The sequence below is a fragment of the Paramormyrops kingsleyae genome, chromosome 13 (assembly GCF_048594095.1).
Source record: "Paramormyrops kingsleyae isolate MSU_618 chromosome 13, PKINGS_0.4, whole genome shotgun sequence".
NCBI lineage: Eukaryota > Metazoa > Chordata > Actinopteri > Osteoglossiformes > Mormyridae > Paramormyrops > Paramormyrops kingsleyae.
This window is the reverse complement of record NC_132809.1, coordinates 26,760,706-26,783,033: the sequence shown is the minus strand read 5'-3', so window position 1 is coordinate 26,783,033 and position 22,328 is coordinate 26,760,706. Positions and strand designations below refer to the sequence as shown.

The 22,328-nt window shown below is 44.5% G+C and overlaps 4 protein-coding genes across 11 annotated transcripts in view; 1 reads left to right on the top strand and 3 right to left on the bottom strand.

The window, feature by feature from the left end:
- The first annotated feature begins 152 nt into the window (after positions 1–152).
- mpi (mannose phosphate isomerase) lies at positions 153–5,221 on the top strand. The gene is made up of 8 exons (XM_023838246.1): positions 153–272; positions 1,130–1,257; positions 1,466–1,666; positions 1,906–2,047; positions 2,727–2,906; positions 3,205–3,378; positions 3,479–3,687; positions 3,958–5,221. Exons 1-8 carry the CDS (start codon positions 236–238, stop codon positions 4,174–4,176), a joined length of 1,290 nt encoding a protein of 429 aa, XP_023694014.1. The 5' UTR covers positions 153–235; the 3' UTR covers positions 4,177–5,221.
- Positions 5,222–5,789: 568 nt separating this feature from the next.
- Positions 5,790–8,222, bottom strand: LOC111857414 (protein PML-like). Of its 3 annotated transcripts, none has more exons than XM_023838262.1 (3): positions 8,180–8,208; positions 7,949–8,072; positions 5,790–6,791 (listed from the first exon to the last, which is right to left on the bottom strand). In XM_023838262.1, the coding sequence occupies exons 2-3, from the start codon at positions 7,992–7,994 to the stop codon at positions 6,124–6,126; spliced, it is 714 nt and encodes a 237-aa protein (XP_023694030.1). In that variant the 5' UTR covers positions 7,995–8,072; positions 8,180–8,208; the 3' UTR covers positions 5,790–6,123. The 3 variants fall into 3 exon arrangements, with proteins under 3 accessions (XP_023694030.1, XP_023694031.1, XP_023694032.1); XM_023838263.2 differs by lacking the exon at positions 8,180–8,208 and adding an exon at positions 6,936–7,008 and having other exon boundaries at positions 7,949–7,988; XM_023838264.2 differs by having other exon boundaries at positions 5,790–6,712; positions 7,949–8,222.
- Positions 8,223–11,728: 3,506 nt separating this feature from the next.
- LOC111857394 (DNA polymerase III subunit epsilon-like) lies at positions 11,729–14,635 on the bottom strand. Its single transcript, XM_023838205.2, has 3 exons — positions 13,955–14,635; positions 13,572–13,659; positions 11,729–13,215 (listed from the first exon to the last, which is right to left on the bottom strand). The coding sequence occupies exons 1-3, from the start codon at positions 13,967–13,969 to the stop codon at positions 12,674–12,676; spliced, it is 645 nt and encodes a 214-aa protein (XP_023693973.1). The 5' UTR covers positions 13,970–14,635; the 3' UTR covers positions 11,729–12,673.
- A 4,597-nt stretch (positions 14,636–19,232) lies between these two features.
- The window catches only part of LOC111857386 (unconventional myosin-IXAa-like), a 101,575-nt gene continuing 98,479 nt past the window's right edge, over positions 19,233–22,328 (bottom strand). For all 6 annotated transcript variants that reach the window (XM_072698483.1, XM_072698485.1, XM_072698484.1 and 3 more), the window contains one exon: positions 19,233–22,225. In XM_072698483.1, coding sequence (XP_072554584.1) covers positions 21,867–22,225 — 359 coding nt within the window. In that variant the 3' untranslated portion in view covers positions 19,233–21,866. The remainder of the gene's footprint in view (positions 22,226–22,328) is intronic.

Here is a 22,328-nt window from a genome sequence, read left to right as displayed (position 1 = left end):
ACAAACAAGCTGTCACTTGCTGCACTGGAATGTGCTTTATTGTTAATCTTATAACGCGGCAAGCGACCACATTTTGCCGTAAAATACAAGCATAAATGTCAGATCAAGTTTGCAATGCAGAACGCACGCTGACCCATGCCCGATACACTGTGAAATGCGTCTCTAGGCGCCGTAAGATGCCGCAGCCTGACCGAACAGGAGCTTTGGGCGTGTTTCACAGTGACGTCACTTGCATATGTCATCCGACGCTGCAGCAATGGAGGAAGTAAGAGGTCAGTTTTATTTTCCTTTCGATTGCTCGTATTTTTCCCCCCACAAAGAAATACGACTGTACGAAATACGGAAAGCTGAGCAAAAAAACTCCCGTTATAATACGATGTGTATAATGTGATGTTATATTGTCTTGACTTGGGAGTATGAAAATGCACAGAAACAACATCCCCATCGAGCCGGCAGCTGTAGGGGAGAAGCCCGATAAAACGCGGAGGCGGTCATGAAATTAAATGTAAATAATGTAATTTATGTTACGTTTAAATGTCAGACTCGTTTTCATTTGTTAACGTTATTAGTTTATTTGCTGGCTTTACTAAGGTCAAGGCAAGATTCATTTTGAATCAGTGTCGCTTAACTGCGAAATGGCATCATAATGCGACGCTGCAACGATTAAGGGGGCGTCTTAAAAGTGCGTGGTGTGTCCTTAGACGCAGCACAGCTGGTCAGCGATATTGTACAAGTAACAACGTACTGTAATTCAATTTGCACTTACAAAGGCTGTTGGTTCAAGTCCGAGCTCAGAACAGTGTCCAGCTATATAACAAAGGCATATTAATGTATACATCATATTAACACGTACAAATTTAGAGGTAATTTATACATGCAAAATTTACTTTTATTCAGTAGACCTAAACGTTTTTGTTAAAGCCAACTTACAGGTGAAGAAAATTTACTGTAAATTAAATGCAAGGAAATTATGTATATCATGAACATGCTAAGAGTGATGCAGTCAAACCACACAATATCATGTTATGATTCTTTCAAAACTAGGATGTTTCAGAAAATGTAGCATTGCGGAACAATTTAGTTACTATGGGGCTGGCATTTAGTACTGTACTGTCTTTATATTCGACAGTATTTCCACTATCGGGTGTGGTCCAAAACTATGCCTGGGGAAAATTGGGATTCAACAGTGAAGTGGCCAAACTTATCGCTGGAAGTGACCCTTTGGTGATCATTGAAGATGACAAGCCTTACGCAGAGGTGACATAATTTAAACTATATTTGTCTTTGATGACAGAACATTTTTTTCTGAACTGTAATAAAACATTTACTTGAATTAGGACTTATTTCATATATATTTTGTGTAATTTTCTGTTTAAAATCGCATAGATGGGTATTTTTTAGCAATCGTATTACATATTTTAGCAACATATAAAGGACCACATTAATTCTTGGTCTTGTTTCTCAGCTTTGGATGGGTGCTCATCCTAAAGGAGATGCCCTCATCAAGGACAATCGAATACGGCAGAAGACACTGAGCCAATGGATAGCAGACTATCCAGGCTGCCTGGGGTCAAAGGTCAAAGACACCTTCCAGGGACAGCTACCTTTCCTGTTTAAGGTTCTATCAGTGAACACGGCGCTGTCTATCCAAGCCCATCCCAATAGGGTAAGGCAGGATGTGAGGTGCATCAACACTATGTCTGCTCCTCATCCTAGCTGCACTTATGTCTACTCGGCCCCTTGACTTTGGTATGCTAGCAATCTGCCTTGCTTGAACATTGCTTTGGACAAAAGCGTCTGCTTAATGGACGTCATGTAAATGTAGGGCTGCGTAGAGGATGTTTCATGCAGGCTTCATATCCTCAAACCTCCATCCAGAGTAGTGTGTTTGCTTGGTTTCTCTAGGAGCTTGCGGCAAAGCTTCACGCGCAGTTTCCTCAGCACTACCCAGACGAAAACCACAAGCCTGAGATGGCAATCGCACTAACTCAGTTTGAGGGACTCTGTGGTTTTCGCCCTGTTCAAGAAATTTTAGGATTCCTCAAATGTACGTATCCCAGAGTCGTCTTTTTTTGCCATGTGATATGTCACTTACATACACATCTGTATAAATCACCCAAGCCAAAATGTTAAGTAAATGTTCATGGAAATGATGTGTAGGTTGGGGGCCAGTCCAGGGTCTTGACCTTAACCCAGTAGGACAGTGTTTGCCAACCCAGTTCCCAGGGAAGCCCAGAAGTTTACATTTTTGCTCCCTCCCAACTGTCAACACACCTCTACCACATATTTAGGGTTTTTGATTGGCTGGGAGGGAGCAAAAATGTGGACTGTCTGGGTGTCCCTCAGTACTGGGTTGGCAAATACTGCAGTAGAAGATCTTTGGGTCAGACCTGGAAAGTCAGGACAAACTGAAGATTGCCCTACTTAGTTAGGACATATAAAGATAATGCCCTAAAATACTGTTTCCCAGTCCGGTCCTCGGGGACCAACAGACGCTCCATGTTTTTGCTTCCACCCAACTTCCAACCAGAGTCCACATTTTTGCAAAAACGTGGTCTGTCTGTGGGTCCCCAAGGACTGGACTGGGAACCACTGCCCTAAAGGGAAAGTGGAGCATAGCCCCACACGGCTTCTGCATGGCTGCCCCATAGCGGAGTTTGTGCAGAGGGCGCCCTCGGCCGCGTTGTCGGTGGGGGGGGGTGACCCTGGTGTGTCCCTGTGCCCAGCGGTCCCCGAGTTCCACACCCTGGTGGGCTCTGATGCGGCAGCAGAGCTGAGGCGCAGTGCGGAGGATGCGGGCCACGTGCCGGCGGTTCTCAGGAAGTGCTTCACGCACATGATGAACTGCGAGAAGAAGGTGTTTGTGGACCAGCTGAACGTGCTGGTGAAGAGAGTTACAGAGGAAGGTGAGAATTCGCCTGAATGAGGGTGGTAGCAGGCATATGGGCTGCACGGCAGGGAACAGCTGTTCATCAGCTAAACATCCACATTAACTGGTTTGAGTACAGCGTCAGAATATAAATCTTTCATGAGATTTTTGTGAACCCTTCTGTGTAGACAGTATGACAAACTCTGAATGCACAGAACATTTAATAGAACAATTTTCATTTCTACTGAAGACTTTCAATGCTCAGTGACATAATAGTGATGATCCATGTATTAATAATTTAGACTTTTAATTTGTTATGCCTCCTCACCTCTAAGCTGCTGCAGGGAAGGACACCTCAGGCAGTAATGGTGATCTGTTACTACGGTTACACTCGCACTTCCCTGGTGACATCGGCTGCTTTTCCATCTACTTCCTGAACCGTGTCACCCTTCAGCCTGGGGAGGCCATGTTTCTGGGGGCCAATGAGCCACACGCCTACTTGTTCGGAGGTTAGCGCTCGGCCCCAAACACACACACACACACACACACGCGCTCCTGGTCGATTTAACCGCGTAGCTAACACCACCTGTCCTGCTTCCCATCCCACAGACTGTATTGAGTGCATGGCTTGCTCGGACAACACGGTGCGCGCCGGCCTGACGCCCAAATTCATCGACGTCAGCACCCTCTGTGAGATGCTGGATTACAGCCCCGCCCCCCCCAGCGCCAAAATCTTCTCTCCTGTGCCGGACCCCTCTGACCCCTGCGTCTTCCTTTACGACCCCCCTGTGCCCGACTTCACCGTCATTAAGATACAGGTAATGTAACCCTCAGCCCTGGACTGTTAAACTCTGACAGTCTGTTTAGGTTTCTGTTTAACTGTGGATATGTAGTTAAATCCTATTACGGTCATACTCTGCAATGTCTGTTAGTCTTTTTCTGAATTATATCATTCGGGCTCGAGATTCCCCCCCACCTCAGTCCTTCAGTGTCCACGGCTCTCTCCCTCCCCTCCCCTCTATCCCGTCGGTGCCCGCTGCTCTCTCCTTCCCCCTTGCCGTGGACTCATGATCCCCCTTCCCCCTCAGGTTCCAGCTGCAACCAAGCAGTACCTGCTGTCTCCACTGGACTGCGCGGGGATCCTGCTCGTGGTGCAGGGGGAGGCCACTGCCTCCTCGCCCGCCGCCCTGTCTGACCTTCACCTTGGCCGCGGATCTGTGCTCTTCATCTCGGCCAACGAGGGCGTGATCCTGCACACCCTCTCCCCGTCTGGCATGACGATGTTTCGTGCTTGCTGTCTCCTGTAACCCCTCCCCGCCGTCTTGTGTTGGCCCTCATGCCAAGATAAAACCAGCAAAAAGCAGGGGCTCTATGTGAAATCTTGAACCTTGGTTCAGCTGCTACAGTTCAGTAGACCTTGCAGACATATATAGTAAAACTGTTGATAAGCACAATGAATAAAGGACACCCCCCCCCCCACGCACACACACACACACACACACACACACACACGCACGTACCAGTATTCTGAAGAATGAAGCATTACAGTCCTCAAAGCATCCTTCTCTCAGATCGTGAATGATTCAGCCGGAAATAAATTACATCTATTTATCTATTTATCTACAGTTATTGCGCCATGAAAAGGTGTTTGTGCATGATTTGAAAATGGGAGTCAACCACCATAGAAATGCCTGCTCTTTGCATATGCCTGAATCTTGAATTATTAGTGTCATATTAATCCCTTATTTTACACAGTGTCAGCCATCTCCCTACTGAGAATTAGAGCTTTAAGTATTTCAGACTAATTGAAAAAAAAAGTTCTTCCATTATAATAAAGATGACGGGCTTTATACCAGTTTTAATTTTATCATCTGGAGTTGCGGGGACTGGTTAAAAATGGTCCAGGTTAAACTGGGAAACATATGCAAACCTCTGTTTAACTGGCAGACTTACCAGTAGAATCAGTTTATCTTATTATGAGCCTTTGGAGAAGTATTATAGAAACATGGGAAGACCAACACTATCTACACCGTCCTTAAGTTCAACTGCTACTGAAGCCTCTTTCCTCAGTATGTTGACCAGAAAGTCAAATTATGCTTTGTTCTTGAACAGCCAAGGTTGGAAGACTGTTGTTTGGCACTATACTGTACCTTGTATCTTAATAATAATTACCTCCTATGAGGTTTGAATGTACTGTTATTGCATAAATAGTCTGAAGTGATATCTACAATTGAGAGAATGCATTTTGCACGACTGAATGAGTCTGCATTTTTAAGTCCAGCATGGGTTTGTACTTGAGACTGTCAGAATGTGGAAAATCTCAATAAAGGTTTGTTCAGAAGTAACAGTGAACTGATACTGTAACCTGACCTTCTGTGACCAGCACGAGAGGGGCGTGGTGACCGTTTGCATGTAAGGAGGTCGGGAATGTGAAATGCAGGACAAAATAATTGAACACAATAGCAGAAAGCAATGATGGAAAATATCAGAGAAAGTGTGGGGAAAGCAGTCTGAGAATATGCAAAGATGTGTTAACATTTGTACTGTATCGTATGCCTTAAGGATAAATGTGGAAGTTTGGGGGACTGGTATATTGCTGACTTTCCAATGTTATGATTATTAAAACCACACTTAAAGGTCTGTTGACAACAGGAAACCCCCTCCCAAAGTGACCTGGTTGATAAGAAAAACAGGATACAGCTGATATCCTAAAAACCCAATAACAAGAAACCTCAAGGCTGATAGAACGATGTCCCTTTTTAATGGAGTAGGAGTGTTACAGCAGAGCCCTTCATTTTATCATTAAATCATCACCCAATGTGATCTTCAAAGGAAATGGACTCATGACATTATGGCACAATACAAACTGTAACAAGAAGAAGCTAGACCGCCTACCTGGCTTAAGACAACATCCACTCTATACCACTGAATCCTGCTTTATTTAAAATTTATACACAAACACGCACACACACAGTGTCACGGACGTACTACATTTTAGCCAATTTGTACAGTTTCTAGCACCCTCTGCAGGCCAGAAGGGTGTAGTGTAAGATTTCACTCCAGCGTAACCAAATGAATACGTAGTAACTAAATTGACTTTATTATATATAACTTACTTAAAAGGGCATTTTATTCAGGCTAGAAATCTCTTTCCATTTTTAATGGTTCATTGCCATGTTGCACAATAACAGAAACCAAATATTTTCACCTTTGATGGATTGTATAGAATCTTAGCCTTTTTAATATTAAAATTCTTAAATAGCCTTGGCTACCAGGCTCTGCCCTGCAGCCTCAGGGGACGCCTGTGCCATTGGCCTCAAATAACACCACAGGGGGCGCTGTCCTGGATGCCTGCAGTGCCGCTTCACTTGGCTGGCTGCTCCTGGCTCCATAACGGGCAGGGTGAAGGTGTGACGGAGGGCCTGCTCAGCTGTGGGCTGGAGAGCCGAATAGAGGCATTGTAGGGCTCGAACATCCTCCAGGGCGTCATGTGCGGCATAGCGGGCGCCCAGGACGGCCTTCACCAGGCTCTCCTGCCGGTAGCTCTGGAGACCACGGTCACCTAGGAGGTCTCGGGCCAGGGGAAGAGTGTCGAGGAAGCCAGAGACGCTACGCTGGAACTCAGAGCTCAATTGGAACTCCTCTAGGGCCCTGTAGAGCACAGGGCAGTCAAATTTCCTGATGTTGTGGCCAATGAGGAGGGGGCGGTCCAGCATCCGCAGGAAGGCGAGGAAAGCCGTCAGCACCTCCTGGTGGGTGTTTGTGGGAACGGGGACATTATGCATGTAGAGGCAACGCCGCCTGACGCGGAGACCGGTCACTGCAGATGCCCCGCTCTGCATCCTGCAGCGAGGAACCATGTAGAGGTTGAAGCTGTGCCCGCCACTCACTGCAGCCAGCTGGACCATATCACACCTGGGCCCTGTTACCCAGACAAGGTCTGTGTCAGGCCAACCAGAGGCATCTGTATGGAAGCCTAAATATTCAAGCTCATTTAAGTAAGCCCAATCAAGTGAATGCCAGTACTGAGAATTCATTCAAAGTGGGCAAATGTCAACATGCTTACTTGACTGTTCTTGTGTACCCATCTTGCGTCATCTTTCACTGCTGAAGACTAGTTCTAATACTAAAGAACACAACTACGGAGGACGGTACAGATTAGAGCCCTGCATTGGGAGCGGGATCCCGCGGGTCCCGCGGGACCCAACACAAATTTCATGGGATTGGGCGGGTTTTAGATTGTCGTGGGCGGGAGCGGGCGGGAGCAACAGAGATAGCGGGCGGGATAAAAATAGACAGCGGGTCCCAAAATTGTTAGCTTAGCAGGATGGAGGATGCAGCTGATGTTGTTAATAAAATTGCAAAGGGAGAATATAAAACAAAACTAAAACTGGGGAAATCGGAGATATGGAAAAACTTTAAAATTGTAACAAACAAAGAGGGTAAAGAGCTGAACTTTGTGTGTTGTGTGAAGTGCGGCAAAGCAATAGTGTACAACGGGCACAAATCTGGCACTTCAGGATTGAGGCGGCACACTGCCCCGTTGCTGTACTCCCAGGTAGAGCCCTGCATTGGGAGCGGGATCCCACGGGTCCCCTGGGACCCAACGCAAATCTCACGGGATTGGGCGGGTTTTAGATTGTCGTGGGTGGGAGCGGGCGGGAGTGACAGAGACAGCGGGCGGGATTGGGCGGGAATCGTCAGAAATTCAGCGGGAGTGGGCGGTAATGGTCAGAAATTCAGCGGGAGTGGGCGGGAGCGGGATTAAAAAAATAGTCCCGCGCAGGGCTCTAGTACAGATCCCCGGATGTTGGTCTTGCTCCGCCCTAAATGTTGAGAATACATCGGTTGCATCCTCGCCGAACGAGATCAATCCCATGACTCATTGCGCCCGAAGTTTGTTGTTGGAAGGTAAGTTAGCAGGACTGGTCTTTGTGTTATTGGTAGTGACATTCACCCAGTTAGTGTCCCTTAGTTACGCGTTTTAAGTAGCCTACAAATGATTTTCTAGGACAACTACCGATACAAATCACGATAAAGCTAACATAAGTAGTAAAAGATGAAAGGCAGCACTAATACCTAGTCCCGTGGTTTCCAGGTCGAAGAAGACCAAGTGGGGGTTCATGACGGGCGTCAGAATGCGATCTTGTAATCCTCTAATGCCACTGTCATCCCGTATAAACAGTGATCTGTTTGTCCGCGTCTACCCACGGAAACTACCGTTAAAGTTGTACCAAAACGACTTCGTTTGCAGTAAATATTGTTTTGTAAAGCGCCTTAACCCGCCCAGCCGTCGAGTGCGACACTCACAGGTGCGCTGGAAACTGACGTTAATGCGATTCAGAATCACTTGTACTAACGAGTCCCTTATAATTAGCACCTGAAATAGAAATCATCTGGCACAGGTGACTGAGCAAATAAAAGTATCCCCCCCTTGGTGTAAATGCCTGGACCCACCCCCAGATCACAAAAATTTGCCAATCCCCCGCCTTGGCTGCTAAAATTACCGGTGAGGGGTTAATTCTACAATAATGCAGCTGGTTGATTTTATAATAATGCAGCTTCTAAAATAATGCAGCCAACAGATACAGGAACTGATACTGGGCCGGCAGGAGGGCGTGATCTCACCAAACAGTTGGGAGAAATCAGGAACTGACACTGTGCGAGCAGGTCAGGACGACCTCGTCCCAGACAGCCGGGAAACAGGAACCCATCATATAAGAGATACTTATTTTAACTTTTGCTTAACATAAAGGGGAGTGGGGGAGAAACATGTACTCACTAACTAGAGCAAATGTCAAAACCTGTTGTCACGTAGATGGAAAAGTACTGAGAAAGGGGCGGCCATGGTTCGAGCTTCTTGCTGTACATGCTGAATGTATACGTCAGATAGTCGCTCCCTGATCAGAGAATAAACTGGTGACTTGCAACTATATGGAGTTAATTTAGTGCCAAAAGAATCAATCAAAATTTTGAAAACCGCAAGCAAATCATTAAGTATTGTATTCCAAATATCAAAAAAGTCAAATAAAATAATTTTATCCTTCTTCTTCTCTAATTTGTTTTGCTTTTGGAATGTTTTTCTTTGCTTTTGGAATTTTTTTTTTTGCTTTTGGATTTCTTTTTTGCTTTTGGGTTTTTTTTTTGCTTTTGACTTTTGGCACTGTTTTAACGGGTGGGCGGGCCTTAGCAGCTTACACGTCTATTGGTCAGCTGGAATTTGGAGTGAACACGCCTTTAACCATCTGAGCACGCCCACTCCATGACGCATCAGAACATCGCAACATAGCGGGAAGCTCCGGAGACAGTTTACAGCATGGAATTGCATCTTTGTAGTTGTATAATAGTGTACTTTTATTAGGAATCGGTGTATGCAACACATATTTCGCGTTCATAAAATGTCACCAACCCATCCAATTCAGTAACTTTCGCTATTCCACCAACGCGCTGACCAGGGGAAGTTTCTAGCTATTGAAAAGATGAGAGGCTAAGTCAAGTTTACCTGGGGCACCGCAGTTAAGTTAGCTTCATATTCGATATTCAGTTTTCAGGCTTTAATAACATTTAACGGAAGTAAGGTGGGGCGTTTTTAATGTCAGAATCTTGATGTCTGGTACACAGACAACGATGCACACCGATTCAAACCATTTCGTGATTTGTGCAAAATCGTGTTAATAGCTAATATAATAGGCCCTGTCAGCTATAATGACATGGTGGTTTAGCATTTTGGGCTCATGGTGACTGTTGCACACCCCTTTCTTTCCCAGATTGCTTTACATACGATTTTTAATTAATTTTTGAATGTTCGAAGGTATCCGTATAATGTGCAATGGGATAATACATGAATGGGTTAATAACTTTAAAACTAGATAAGACAGGCACACATCTAGTGAAGTGTGCTTTGATCAGTGGACTACAGGGAACAATGCACACCCCTTGGATTTTCAGATTATTTTTGTCTGTAATAGTTACTAATTATTATATTGCATCCATTTAAAGTGCAATGGAGCAACACACTATAAGGGGTTAACAGCTCTGAAACAATTTTAAAATGGGACAGCCATGTCCTATGAAGTGTGCCTTGATCAGTGGACTCTGGAGGACAATGCACACCTCTTGCATTTTCAGAATAACTTTCTAAGTTATTAATTAGTACGCTGTATCCATATTATATATGGTCGATACCCGATATAATCATGGGCGTCGCCGCCATTAAATCTCAAGGGGACGTGTCCCCCTCACATTCCATAATTATTCGTTTGGACCCCCCCCCCCCCCACACACACACACACACACACATTTAACATAAAATATTAGTTTTATGCCAGTGCGTCCCCCTCCCCCCCTCACATTCAAAATGCTTCTGACGCCCATGGATATAATAGAGATAACACATATTAATCAATAAATAAGTTGTAAAGTGTGATTAAGGCAGTGCACCGTGGGACAAAGCAAATGTACCGCAGCTGAATTGCTTGATTATGTGTTTCGTCACATTTAATGCATTAGCATTAAGCTTTAGTGTGTTGCCTCAATGACATGTAATATGGATACAGCGCACTAATTAATACCTGTTAGAGAGAAAGTTATTCTGAAAATGTAAGGGGTGTGCATTGTCCCCCAGGTTCCCCTGATCAAGGCAAACTTCAGCTGGAAGCTAGAAGCTTTAGCTAGAAACTTCCCTGGTCAGCGCGTTGGTGGAATAGCGAAAGTTACTGAATTGGATGGGTTGGTGACATTTTATGAATGCGAAATATGTGTTGCATACACCGATTCCTAATAAAAGTACACTATTATACAACTACAAAGATGCAATTCCATGCTGTAAACTGGCTCCGGAGCTTCCCGCTATGTTGCGACGTTCTGATGCGTCATGGAGTGGGCGTGCTCAGATGGTTAAAGGCGTGTTCACTCCAAATTCCAGCTGACCAATAGACGTGTAAGCTGCTAAGGCCCGCCCACCCGTTAAAACAGTGCCAAAAGTCAAAAGCAAAGAAAAACATTCCAAAAGCAAAACAAATTAGAGAAGAAGAAGGATAAAATTATTTTGACTTTTTTGATATTTGGAATACAAATTTTCATTCTGATACTTAATGTTTTGCTTGCGTTTTTCAAAATTTTGATTGATACTTTTGGCACTAAATTAACTTCATACAACTACTCCTCGTCTGTGCTGTGAATCTCTTCTCATCAACGGACACGGCGGAGTGTGACTCCAACACTGGTCAACCCCACCCCCCTTAATCTGTAAATAATTTAGGATTTTTTTCCATCCAGCACACTGTAGACTGCACTAGGGAATATTTGTCTTATATTGTATTTTACTAATAGTTATCTTATAGGTTAATTTATGTTTATAACTGTATTCTGGTAAATGTGGTATACCTCTTTGCTGCTAAACCGTGAGCTACCAAACAAGTTTCGTTGTATTTCTGATACGACAATAAAGTCTCTTGTCTTATATCTTATCTATTCGAGCACTTGCCCCGCGAAAAGTTCACGTCACTTGAGAACATTTCACGTTTATCACTGAGAGCTTTTGCCGTGTGTGTCGCTAACCTAAAGGCTATACGTTGGTTTTGTTAGTATATGCAAAATCGTATGTTAAATTGTAGCTTTTGAAAAATATAAACCAAATTAATAAAAGTGAAGAACGTTCATTTCAGTTTGGTTTGTTTTTCGATGTTTAGAATTAGAATTTTTCAAACCAGTTTTAAAGTCAAGCAGGTGGGAATAGCAGATTCATGAACACCGAAGTGGAACAAGGAACGTCGACATTTAAGAGATAAAAATGTAAAACGCAAGCGTATCTCTTTGTTGTGTCAAAATTTACAAGCGTGAAATAAAAAATAACAAGAATTAAAATTGTTAGTATAGATGTTTTATTATGAGAGAGTACAAATGGAATACACGACTATAGAATGCATTTACGAGTTCGGTCCATAGTTCACTTATATTAAGCAAAAGTACATACAATGAAATGAAAGGCATGATTTTGTGTCAGTAATGTGGAAAATGACGTGGAAATATTTTGACTAAACTTATAGCATATTAAAATTCTATGGCTGGTGATGCAGTTCCATTTAATTATGCAAAAAGATGAATGTAAGCAATTAAAGCAAGTATAGGTCATTTCAACATCCATATTTTTCAGGAGTTGTGAGATGCCAATTTGCTAAATGAAAAAACATAGTTTTAGAGAGGCATGTTTAACGGGTACCGGACCCAGACATCAGAAATACAGGGCAGTCCCCAGGTTACGAAAGAGTTCCGTTCCGAATTTGAAGGTAACACTACATTAAAACATTAATTATTTAAAAAAAAAATAGTAAGTAGTAATAAAAAAAACTAAGCACGGTACTGTATTGTGACTCGAGCCGACGAACCGCTGAAGCCGCGCAATATTTTCAGGAGCATCACAAAGAAATGCGTGCGTTTGTTATTATGAATCATTATATTTAACCCGAATTTATAATAGTAAGTACGAGTTGTTCGTAAGTCGGGCATTCTTAACCAGGGGACTGCCCTACCCTGTAAACATTCCTCCCGGGTACCCCCTAGCTTTGAATTAGAATTTTGTGATTAATTGCAATACACTACAGCTCACAACATTAAAATATTAATTATTACTATTTTATTATTATTTTATTAAGTAGTAATAAAAAAAAAAAAACTAAGCACGGGACTGTATTGTGACTCGAGCCGACAGCGCCTGGGGAACAGTGCTTGGGGGTGGTACCTTGCTCAGGTCTTTCAATTACAAGTGTGCTTCCCTAGCCATCAAGCCACCACTGCAACTGGAAGCTAGAACTCTACCTGATCTATTGAACACAGATGTTTGGCTACGAGCGTCGGGCTCGGACTCCAGACATAGAACAGCTCCTGCAGGACCTTGGAATCTTCCAGAGCGTTATGTGCCTCATACGACTTGTCCAGGAACTGTTTGACGAGGTATTCCAGTGAGAACTTCTTGAACGCGGAGCAGACCGGGAGGTCATAGCTGAGCCGTAAAGTATCCAGGAAGCCTACGATGAACGTCAGCTTATTATAGAAGGAGAAATTGCTCAAGGTGCGGAGGAGGATGGGGGCGTCGAAGTCCAGCGCGTTGTGTGCCACCAGGACGGGACTCTGGACCCCGCGCAGGAAAGTGAGGAAATCAATGAGCGCTTGCCTCAGGGGGACGGTTGGCATGGGGTGCCCGTGCTGCAGGAGCCTGCCGCCTTCCACAGTGAAACCCGTCACCCTGGACGCTCCCGCAGTTATGCTGTGTCTTGGGAGCACGTACTTGTTGAAGGTCCTCTCACCACAGACAGCAGATAGCTGGAGAATGTGGCACTGCGAGACATCTGGACAGAAAATGCCGTTTAGATCAGCTGAACCACACCCAGTGGGTGACCCGACCCGCGTTATTCACAAGCGGACTTTTTGGGAGTGAAGACGTTTTACCTAACCCTAACCCAAGCTGGCTCTTTAAAACGAAATTAAATGTGAAATTTAATCACTTATCATCTCCATATATGATCACACAAAGGTAAATTTGGGCAGTGCTGAGAATCACGCATCCACACCACACTCCCCAGCCACTGAACCAAAAATGCTCATTTCGCACACTTACATACATTAATCAACAAAAATTCAAGTAGGTTAAACGTTAAAGTATTTGACACAACTGCCCACGGGTGACGGAGTGTTGGTACAGTACCCAAGCCAGTTGTTTCCAGGTCAAAAAAAACGAAGGTATATTGGCTGGATGCGGCTCCTGCGAATCTTGCCCCAGCTGTTCGTTGATTCTTTTTGGGATGAAAACACACGGTCAGTCTACAAGTAACGGGCTCGTTTTGAACGCGGCAAAAGTGCTTCCCTACGATAAGAAGGTATTCGGATGAAGAAAATAATTTATAATTATTTATGTTAATTGCAAAACTACAATTTATTTTAAGCTAAATTATTTAAATATGCGGTTTAATGATTTAAAAGATAATAAATAAAATGATTGGCGTTTTAGAGGACATAACGCATTCAGACCTGAAAGCAATATATTTGAAAAGGGTAAAGTGTGCCTAAATAATTATATACGTATCTTACCCAATCAGGCTGCATGTCGGCGCTCGGTCCTGCTCTGATGTTTGATGCCTTGGGGGTTTCAGTTGCCTTTCCGCTGCGTTTGCCGCCCGACTTATCTTTTATACCACAAGGCAGAGAAGTGACCGAAGGGGTGGATCGCTGTTTATTACTAATATGAATGTAGGTCTCGCTTTCACACTTCGGGCTCTTTCTTTCGTTTCACACAAACGGCATTAGCAAAGTATAGGCTACACAACGTCAATGTGAAACTTAATTAACGGAAATCGAACCGCACCCGTATCCGCAGTCTTATGTACGGTAGACGGTCAAACCATCTTTATTGTTATCTTCATCTGTATGATGCAGTAGTGTGGAAATCACCAGTTTAGAACGGACAAAATAAATCTGACACCGGCATGTTAAAAAAGGTTCTTTTTTAATATATAGTATGACCAGATAATCCATATCAGACAAGACTCTTTGAGCTAGTTCAGATTTTACAAACTACAAATACTTTAGTTCTTCTTGTGTGCTAACGTTAACATTAGTGACACATGCGCGATTATACGAGACTGACCAATCAGCACACAGCGAGAACTCGGCGCTAAAGCGAAGTCCAGGTCTTCTTAATTGAAATGGTAGTTTACAAATCCTATCCTAGCTCAAAGTGTCCCCTCTGACACACATTATCTAGCCACCATATTTTATTGCAAGTCTATGCATATAAGGAGCCCCACAGCAAGCAGCTGTGTAGGGGCGGAGTAACTTCTAGGCTGACATGGATGGGGGGGGGGCCCTGTGAGCGAAAAATCCGAATGTGATAGCGAAGTGGTGAATGTTGTGTATATGTATAATCTCCTAGCAATAGAGGAATGCACTAGGCAAGTAGGAACCACGTGTTCAAGGTCGGATGATAGCATCAGGCCATAGTCAAGAAATAGCGAGCACTGAAATATCGGAACAAACCATATATGGAAACATACAGCAGAACTCAAGGTAAGTAAGAATGAGACAGGAAGGGCAGTAGAAACAGGTGGCATCGTCGTACGAGGAAAGGTTATTTGAGCTAAATCTGTTCAGCCTCAAGCAAAGGAGGCTGAGGGGGGACATGATCCAGGTCTATAAGATTCTAACAGGTTTGGATGCTGTTCAACCGAATAGTTACTTCAGCATTAGTTCAAATACAAGAACTCGTGGCCATAGGTGGAAATTAGTGGGAGAACATTTCAAACTGTATTTAAAGAAGCACTTCTTTACACAGCGTGTAGTCAGAGTATGGAATAGTCTTCCTGATAACGTAGTGCAAGCTGAGTCCTTGGGTTCCTTTAAATCAGAGCTAGATAAGATTTTAACAACTCTGAGCTATTAGTTAAGTTCTCCTCAAGCGAGCTCGATGGGCCGAATGGCTTCCTCTCGTTTGTATAGTTCTTATGTTCTTATGTAAGGGGGGGGCCCTCAGTGCAAAGCAGAGTTTGTTGGCAAAAAAGGGCGTGAAACAAGGGATAAAAAGAATTGTAAGAAGAGGCTCGGAGGAGAACTCCTGAGGAATCTCCCCAGGCCCGTGCTGTAAGATACCACAATAAACTGAAGGTTGAAAAGACTTTACGCTGTCCTGAGTCCTACATCGCGAAATTTCTACGACAGCCCTTAGAGCTATTTTTTGGAGCTGAAAGAGAAATGAGAGAGTTAAAAACAATGGAATATCAATAGCATGCTAATCAATGCACAGGGTGCCAGCGGTAACACTTGCTGATCAGGGTGGGGGCGAGAGTGCTCCAGTGAAATTCGGCGGTCTGGGGGGTATTGCGTAAGTGATTCAATCGGCTGGATATTTTATTGCATATCATAATATTTTCACCGAAATTGTTGTATAAATGGCTTGGAGTGGACATTTAATCTATGCGTTTTGTTGTTTGCCCCCTTCTGCCCTCGATCCCGAGTCATAAAATATCTGACTGACACGGTGGATGTCTGAAATCTCTTATGAGTGACGGCCTTTGCGGAAGACTCCCAGTTATCTCCTATTCTCTTTCCGGCCCATCTCTATAGTCCCGCATGCCTGTCAAGGTCTCTAGTGCAAGGTCCTCCTACGAACTTCTGCAAGAGATCCTCACATTGTTCATCTAACACTGTTTCAGGAAACAAAAACAACATTCCAGAAGATAAGAAATGAATACCTCTCGTGTTAGTTTTGGAAATGATATGCCCCTCTAACACGAGTACTGATCCATATCCCATAATCTCTATTTTTACACCTAAATATCATACTATATATATATATATATATATATATATATATATATATATATATATATATATACATACACACACACACACACACACACACACACACACACACACACACACTTACACTTTATCTCGTGACTGTTAGTGCAGCATATATCACACACCACAAAGAAGGCACTCTCTCCCTCGGAATCTGCTGAGGGGGAATTCCTAGGTAGACGTGGTTACTGCAGGGGGAATAATCATCAGCGGGGATCCCCCAGGCGGGATTGCAACTGATGTCTGTCAGGGTATGTGTGAGCTCATGGGCACAGTCCCTAAGTCCTGGAGCTGAAATATTGCCAGGACCAGCAGCCTTACGTGGGTTCACTTTTCGTATAGTGTGCCTCGCTTCTGCTGGGAATCGATGGTGTGTCTGTTCATTGGTGGGAGCAGTGGTCTTCTCTGGATTGTTGTGTGCCACATCAAACCAGGTGAACAATTGGTTAAGCCTGTCCAGGAGGGAAGTATCCTCTGTCTTTAGCCTGGGGTGAACGTCTGCTGTAAATTAAAGCTTTGGGTTTGAAGTCTTAGTGAAGTCTTAGGAACGTTAATCAACACAGCTAGGATGCAATAACTGGAGCGATTTCCACTGCAGTGAAACCAAGAGGCTTAAATGCAGTGCTATAAATTGCCCAGTGGTGTCTCCTTTGTTGCACCCCCAGCAGTAACTGTGAGATAAGCTGGGCCACTTCTCCTCCTTGCTTTGACTAGTATTACTCCCTTTCCTCCCCAGCCTTGGTTGGTGGGTCAGGGGGTATAACCTTGTTTTGATTAGGCCCAGGTGCCATAACACTTTGTTCAAGTAAGTCCAAGTGCATAAAATGTTCCATCTGCAGAAGTCTTAGATAAAGGCATCTATGAATAATGCAGCAATCTGACTCCTGAAGGCCCCATAACTGCCCTGAGAAATTGTTCATCTGTGCTCGCTGCCTCCCCTCCTGTTGACGTGCGTGTGCCCCCTACTCGAGCAATAAAGGAGAGATTGTGTGCAACACTCATTTTCTGAAATTTCTTATTCTTTGTGCAAAATAAAATATTCTGTTCATATACAAACCCATGTCTCCACATGGGAATTATTACAGCAGTGGACATAGCTGATCATTTCTGTAAATTTTGTAAGGTCTACTTGACCTTCATAAGCAGCTTTTATGAAAACATTCCAATCCGTGTTTCTGAAATAGTCTGAAATGGCTCCTTCTGGCCAGACTCTGACTTGCTTTGATGGTGGAGTTGGAGCATTTCAGTAATGGTGAGTATGCTGGTAGGAGTATGGCAACTGCACTATATGGACAAAAGTATTGAGGTATCTGGCCATTATATCTACTGGATCTTGTATGACATCCCATTCTAAATACATAGGCATCAATATGGAGTTGGCCCCCCCTTTGCAGCTGTAACAGCTGCCACTCTTCTGCGAAGGCTTTCCACAAGATTCTGGAGTGTGTCTGTGGGAATTTTTGCCCATTCATCCAGAAAAGCATTTGAGAGGTCAGACACTGATGTTGGACATGAAGGCCTGGCTCGCTCCATTCTAGTTCATCCCAAAGGTGTTTGATGGGGTTGAGGTCAGGGCTCTGTGTGGGCCAGTCAAGTTTTTCCACACCAAACTCATCCAACCATGTCTTTATGGACCTTGTTTTGTGTTCATGCTGGATCAGAAAAGGGCCTTCCCCAAACTGTTAACACAAAGGTGGAAGCATAGAATTGTCCAAAGGTTAGCTTTTTTGGATGGCTAGGTCCTTGATTTTATATACCTGTGGCAATGAGTCTGAATGAAACACCTGAAATGAATGATTAGGAGGTGTGTCCCAATACTTTTGTCCATACAGTGTATGTATGTGATTTGAATGTGATTTGTATGTGAAGGTGGTGGCTGGACTTTGTTTTGCAAGCATTGTGGATGGTTGTGTGCACCATATGCATATTCTTGTGGGAATATCCATGTCTTGATAGAATGTGGCAGGGAAAGCTTTTAATTTGGTATGGCTAAAATCCCTTGCTATAATAAAGAGCAGAGGTGGAGATTTCAGGTCCAGAGAGTACTAATCCAGACCAAGATTTTGTTTCAACCAACCAGTTACGTATAAAGAGTCACACTCACATTGTATTGAACTGGTTGGTTGAAACAAAATCTTGGTCTGGACTTTTGCTCTCTCAACCTGAAATCTCCACCTATGATAGAGAGACCATCTGGATGAGCTGTTTGAAGTGGCCAATGATGTTAGTTCCTTTAAAAACTCCTCAAATTCTGCAGCAGATGGAATGGACACGATTTTGCCATGAGAACTTTCAGTGACATGGAGCAGCGGGTTGAAACATTCATGGAGATCATGTACCTGCGTTTAAGAAATATGTGACGTTTGAAAGCAAATTTGAAGGAAGGCAGGAAAGCATAGTTATTCATTAATGAACAAATGAAACATACAAAGGGTTAACTGTTGCTGAATAATTAACCAACATTGAGAGATTTGAGCTGTAGAAATCTTGTAGGGGTGCTTATGCAAGGATAATGGAAACTGTTGACATTACTTGACTGGGCATATAGTCTGCCCAACTTAATAAATGGAGTGTGGAAATAGAAATCAACACAAGGCCAAGATCAACCTAAATATACACCCTGGGTTCAAGACAGATGTGATACGAAGATCAGGTTATATCATGAACTGGGAAGAACTGCATAACGGTTAGCAGAGTCAAAAAGTTTGTATGATGACTTTTGGAAAGTACCGAAATTCCTTGGTCGCCAAGGGAATGAACACCCAGTGTGGGTGAAGTCATCTTTGACCAATCAGAGTGAAGTGTGTGGATGTGTCATGTGCCTCTAAGAACATTACATAACCCGTAACCACTGCCAATGGAATTCAGCTACTCTTTGCGCACAAAGTGGAAAAAACTAACCAAGATTTTTTTCAACATTCCCCTTAACCATTAAACTTTTTCCACCACATTAAGTTAAAGCATTTTATGTGTGTAAAGCACAGGTTCCTCTGTCGTTAATGAAACAGTCCACTTCTGTCCTGGGCTTGTTTTTTTTTTTTTATTAAGCTGAAGATTAATTTGTTCATAAACCTGTTTGTACATCCATAGACATATACAGTTTTAATCCTTTTTAAAAGAAATATTACACAAATTGCACTTTATACATACCACTGTCCAAAATAGCACACTGAAATACAAAGCTCAAGTCCTTTAGCCCTGTCTCACAGGCAATAAGTAAAAACATTTAAGATGATATATCTTGCAATACACAGGATAATATATCCTTTAACAACAGATACAATTTCAAATGTACACTCATGAGCATAATCATAATTTAATATATTTATATATATATATATATCATTTTTTTTAAGTGGAGTCTGCCTTTCCAGTGATTAGAGCATTCAATTCTGGATGCCAAGAGCACTGACAAGCCCACAGGACCCAAAGACAACTACAGATCTGCATGTACTGTAGAAGCTATTTGTCCCCCACGCCAGCGGGGGGCGCTAATATTTGTCAGAAGCAGTCACCTCGGTATTAAAGTGAGGAAGATTCTGGGCTCCATAACAGCAGGCAGACAACATACAGCACATTTTAGCTTGACAGAACACAGAGCAAAATGCATGGTTAGAACTTGGGTCAAGTTTTGCGGCCAGTTTGTGGCGTGAGACCTAGGTCAGGTATTAAGCGATTATATGAACAGAACCTAGGCTGGCACCTTTCTTTGGGAAATACTGACATCAGAATAAAGATCAGTGAGTTTATTACAGGTGCATCTACTCACAAGCAACTTCCAGGCAGTTTCATGAACAGAGAGAGCGGCATTCCCAGATTTCTGTAGTACATGACAGATTAGACCCCAAGTCGAACTGGGAGATGGTTGAGCAGATAAGGCCATCTGTGGGCTAGGAGGCCTCATCAAGGTCTTTTGCATCATTCAGCCTGAAGGTAACCATCCTTTTGGCTTCACCTTAGCTCTCCATTTCAGAGAACGGAACTGCAAGTGCATTTCTTGATTTATAAATACCAGCATCTCCAGGGTACTCTTTGTCCCTAAAGGCATCTGCAGGAGACTCTTTCCCTTCATGTTGGCATATTGCACCGGGTCACAGCATCGCGAGTGCAGGGCAACAGGAAAACAGAGACACTTAAGCAAAATCTAGCGGGACATCATCAAGTCTACCTGGTAGCTTTAACTCCTTAAAGGGAAATCGCAGACCGAGAGGTGGTGAGTCTCGACGTCCAGGTCGTCACAGACACGCACCTCCACAGCCGTCACAGGACCTTCACGGCAGAACTGCGGAAAACTTCTGCTCGGACGGACGGAAGACTGGTCTCAGATAACATCTGAGTGGTCAAACAGCCAGGGGCGGGGTTACAATTTCCTAGCTGTCCTTCGCCATCTGTGGACGGGGGGCTCAGACCCAGGCTGATTGGCTCAGTGGACTGTTTGGGTGGGGCAGAATGGGTGGGGGATGGGTGGGGGATGGTCAGGGCACGTGCCTGGGCGGGTCACCGTGAAGTCACTGCATGCCGCAGATGGGAGACTCTAGAAGCCTTAAATTTACAGTACGGATTCACGCACGAAGCACCGGGAAAGATGAGCTGTGCCTTCAGCCATGACTGAGTAAAGGAAAGCCAGTGGAGCCAGTGCATAGACAGGGCTGGATGGACAGTATGTCTACCGCATCCCACATGCAGTGTCAGGAGAACCGACCTCCCCCTCAGTGGTGCCACATGACCTCTTCGGGATGGACCAACAGGTGGGGGAGGCAGGTCAAATCATGATGCACAGACCAGAAGGGGGAGCCCTCTTCCCAAACATCTGCCTGAGAGCTCAGTGAGTGACCCAGGGCATGGTCAGATTATCCGGGGAGTGTGACTAACACAGCTACAGACATGACAACAACCAGAACATAGTAACTCATGTTCCCAACATTAACACAATAATTTTAAAAAATTACAAAAAAATTCAAGTTCCAGTTCAATAGTTTAACACTGATGTCTCGCGCTGGGCGAGGGATTCTGGGTACATTTTAACCATTACAATTCGGACAGTGGCGATGCAAATGTACAAAGCTAAAATGGCAGCGATCATCTTGGCGGATGCACGCCAGAACAGAACATTCGATGGTGTTTCTCACCACGAAAGGATAACAAAAGCAGCATGAACAAAAAAATATCGTCGAGTGGATTTCCCGACACAACCTACGCATCCCCACACCTTACCTGCTTCCTCATACCATCGGTGCCTGTGAAGATCAGGCTTAAGTATGCAAGGATCATATCATAGCGATTCATTCAACCTGTGTCATTAACATCTCCGAAAACAGTACCTACTGCCCCACTTGAGTGGTCTATCCTGTAAACCTGAGAGCAGTGATTGGTCGAGTTTGTCCTGTTTCCTGTTTTGCGTCACCCCTGTCGTCCAATGGTCCTTCTTCTTCCTGGAGACAGATGCCATTGCCACCTACATCCTTCACAGGACGTGGATGTTTTTTCTCACTGCCATTTTACCCCTGTGGGTGTAGCTACGTATTCCAGTAGGCCCTCTCCTGTAGACAGCGGCCATGGCACAGACGCATGAAAGGTAGCCCCCGCTCCATGAGCCCCCCCAGCTCAAGACGAGGGGGAAAGGCAGCTTTCCCCGGAGACGCACGTCTCACACCATGAACTCGTTGCTGCCGTACAGAACCAGCGGCTGGGTGTTGCCGAAGTCGGGCTCGGCCTCAGCGGGGTCCCGTCGCCGACGGTGTGGTTTCTTGGAGGTCCTCTGCCTGCCGTTCTCGGGGCTGAAGGAACAGGTGGGGAAGCAGGGCCGGTCCTCGACCTCCTGTGCGGGTGGCGGCGGGGGCGAACTTGAGCGGTAGCGGAGGCGGCGGGTGGTGGAGGAGCGGGACTGGAAGGAGGAGGTGATGGAAGCCGAGGAATCGGCAGAGTCCAGGGATTCAGGCTGCCGTCGTAGATGCCGCCTGCGTTTGCTCTCAGACCTCTTTGGCAGGGTGGCCATCAGCGCTCTCTCTGACAGGACAACAAGGAGACAATGGACGTCCGTCATGACATGCACCCCCCCTACACACACAGAACCTCCAAGCCATGAGGCACAGAAACACATGCAACGCAC

Excerpts from the sequence above, each read along its gene's own strand:
- mpi (XM_023838246.1), top strand. The coding sequence starts at position 236 with ATGTCATCCGACGCTGCAGCAATGGAGGAAGTAAGAG. Across the intron at positions 273-1,129 it reads AGCAATGGAGGAAGTAAGAG|TATTTCCACTATCGGGTGTG; the intron begins GTCAGTTTTATT and ends TATATTCGACAG. Across the intron at positions 1,667-1,905 it reads TCCAAGCCCATCCCAATAGG|GAGCTTGCGGCAAAGCTTCA; the intron begins GTAAGGCAGGAT and ends TGGTTTCTCTAG.
- LOC111857414 (XM_023838262.1), bottom strand. The coding sequence starts at position 7,994 with ATGAACCCCCACTTGGTCTTCTTCGACCTGGAAACCACGGGACTAG. Across the intron at positions 6,792-7,948 it reads CCTGGAAACCACGGGACTAG|GGCCCAGGTGTGATATGGTC; the intron begins GTATTAGTGCTG and ends TCTGGGTAACAG.
- LOC111857394 (XM_023838205.2), bottom strand. Across the intron at positions 13,216-13,571 it reads CCTGGAAACAACTGGCTTGG|ATGTCTCGCAGTGCCACATT; the intron begins GTACTGTACCAA and ends TTTTCTGTCCAG.